A 2,885-nucleotide genomic window follows, 5' to 3' on the forward strand; every position below is an offset into this window, starting at 1 on the left:
CCGTGTCTCGCCCTTCTATCCGACGTCCACAATCGGTATTGCACAGCCAGCCACATGAAGATTTTACATGCAAGTGGCACCTAACATTTTCAAATTGCTCCGAAAGAGTGAAATTTAACTCCTCCCTCACAAAGCATCTTGTATGCGGATGATGCAGTGTAGACTCCTGTCACATTCCAAGCCCAAATGGGGCTATCCTTAGTTTGAGCATCCAATTGAACCTCCGATATGATCTTCCAAAGTCCGATGAACTGGATAAGACCCTCCGTGCATAGGATCCTTATGTGAGTTGTTTGTGAGTTGTTTGGTACCACAGCGGTGCCCGGCATCACACCACCATATCACACGCCAAGGGAAAGCGATCCGCGCTGAGAATAGTAACCAGGATCGTAGCACCACGCGACGAAACTTGGCAAACACCAACTGTTACGTACACGAGCCATTACATTTTACATACCATCCCAAATGCGGAGGAAGCACGACGCATTTTCAGTTGTTTCTTCGCATCAGCTTTAATGGGCACACCGTAGACGACATAAACAGTTCAGTCTATCATCAGATCAATCCCTCGCGTAACTCACAAGACTATGTATGTACAGACGCGCAGGCACGTTCTGCCTGCTCTACTCGTAGTGGCTATCTACAGATGGACGGAGGTGCCAATTACCGGACTACTCCGGCCGCACGCTTACCAGGTTGGGGAGGGCGGCCAGCTGAAGCTTCTTGATCTCGCAGGCCGTCACCTTGCACGAGTCGAGCGACAGCGAGCGCAGGTTCTGCAGCGGCCTCAGGTGGTGGAGGCCGGCGTTGGACACCCGGGAGCTCGATAGGTTCAGCGAGACCAAAGCGGTCAGGCCTGCAACAAGGATATATAACTGTGAGGATCATACCAGAAGTTGCGGGGAAACGAAAGAAAGAATGCGAAAGATGACCGTACCCGAGATTATCTCCAAGGTCTTGTCTGTGAGGTTGCCGTTTTGGGATAGGTTAAGCAACGTCAGGTCTTTGAGGTCCTTGATGTTCTTCACTCCAGCATCAGTGATTAGCCCACCGCAGACCTCCAGAGACCGCAGACCCTTGAAATCTGAAATAGTGACAACCATGTTAGGTGTCGTATGATTGAATTGATCTTTGATTTAATCGTGCACACTTACATCTGAGGCAGTTTGTCCCAGCATCAGTTATACGAGCTCCAAAAAGATCAAGGTGCGTTAACCCGGTGAGAGCTGCATTGACCAAATAAGTAGACTTTAGCCAACGTGATGTTATGAACAAACACATCTGAATGACCACAAATTATTGCAACACCGGGCGAACCACTGTCATAAAGGGCTATTCTTGCCCATATTGCAGTTCACAAATTTTATAAACGACAGAAATTTAGAATCACTAGAAAGGTCAACAGTGGAAATACGGAATCTTAGGGGCAAGGTTGTGGAAGTGCCCCGAAGAGACACTCTTCATGATCCAGTTATTAACACAACTGTAACCCTTATATTACCAATGAAACTGCTTAAAGATGTAGACACTTAGTTTAAAAACTAGAAACCCAATAACTAACGCAACAAACGACGAAATTTGGCTGAGTTACTATCCATCATCACAAGACCTGGGAGTCTGAGAGACATACTTGTAAGAGCCGCCAAGCCATTGTCTGTGATTTGGCGATTATCAAGATTAAGTGACCTCAGTGAATTCATGCCAGCAATTTTCTTCAGACTAATGTCCGTAATCACTGTAAAAGAGAGATTCATGCTATGCAAATTCCGAAGACCTGCAAAAGAACCGTTGCATAACTATAGTGAAAAATAATATCGACCATAAGAGTTCAGACACATAAACCTCATAATAACACTTCAGCATTGTGATTAAGATGAATATTATGGCTCAACTATCAATTGTTGAGAGCACATTAAGCTAGGCATTGTTTATGTAGCAAGATAAAAGTCAGGGGACACTGTCAATGAAATGTGTGCATGCAATGTACCATTAAATGTGGAGTCATTTCCTGACATAACTGATCAGTTTCAGATATGGAAAATTGCCAAACATACCACTGTACATTATCAGCATTGGCCCCTCTATCATGCAACTTTGAGTGGTATTTCTTGAATTGTGTGAACCAGTGGTTTATGCCTTGACACAAGCCACCTGACCACAATACAGGTAGGCAGCCCAGAAAATGACAATATAATCTAAGATAATGCGTTGGCCACCAAGATGAAAACAATATTTCTATAAACACAATACTAGAAGTAATCTACATCTAGTAACCAATCATTAGAGCAGAAGCCGACAAGATATATTCCAGTGATATGGTGATCACCTAGCTTACATTGGTTACAGCAGAAGCAAGTTCAATTTTCCCACAAAAGCAGCAAGAATAATGTAACAAGCTAACTTTTCAACTGGACTACTAAAACGAAGGCAAATTAAAGAGGGGGGAAACGGAGAATCAACAGTTCATGAAACAGAATTTGGCAAAGCGTAAACAAACCAGAGAGATGACGAAGTCCATTGCTTCCAACTGCAGTGTCCGAAAGTTCCAAACTTCTTAATTGCAAAAGGCCTACAGAACAGCAAAATGTATCAATTAGTGCTTTACAACAGGAGAGCTATTATTCAAAAAAAAAAAAAGGAGAGCCAAAAAATTTGATTTTTCTAGACAGAAAGCGCTAAAATCGTCTAACCACAAAGGCTCAATACAAATTTCTGCAGGCAAACAAGAATGCCCCATCAATGCTATACTGCTAACTGTAGAGAAGTCTGGTAAATAAAAATCATATGCCATTCCACAACACTAAACTGCACGAGTTGGTTAACCCGATGATTGCACTATTCGACATTTTATAAAACAATATGTAATAGGAGATGAAGTGAGACAT

General features: G+C 43.0%; 1 protein-coding gene across 1 annotated transcript in view; it reads right to left on the reverse strand.

Moving 5' to 3' along the window:
- Positions 1–405: 405 nt before the first annotated feature.
- The window catches only part of LOC119364821 (F-box/LRR-repeat protein 14-like), a 9,075-nt gene continuing 6,595 nt past the window's right edge, over positions 406–2,885 (reverse strand). The window contains exons 12-16 of the mRNA XM_037630365.1: positions 2,498–2,569; positions 1,631–1,774; positions 1,155–1,226; positions 938–1,084; positions 406–856 (exon numbers count right to left, since the gene is read on the reverse strand). Coding sequence (XP_037486262.1) covers positions 672–856; positions 938–1,084; positions 1,155–1,226; positions 1,631–1,774; positions 2,498–2,569 — 620 coding nt within the window. The 3' untranslated portion in view covers positions 406–671. The remainder of the gene's footprint in view (positions 857–937; positions 1,085–1,154; positions 1,227–1,630; positions 1,775–2,497; positions 2,570–2,885) is intronic.

Source organism: Triticum dicoccoides, chromosome 2B, assembly GCF_002162155.2.
Source record: "Triticum dicoccoides isolate Atlit2015 ecotype Zavitan chromosome 2B, WEW_v2.0, whole genome shotgun sequence".
In the NCBI taxonomy this organism is placed as follows: Eukaryota; Viridiplantae; Streptophyta; class Magnoliopsida; order Poales; family Poaceae; genus Triticum; species Triticum dicoccoides.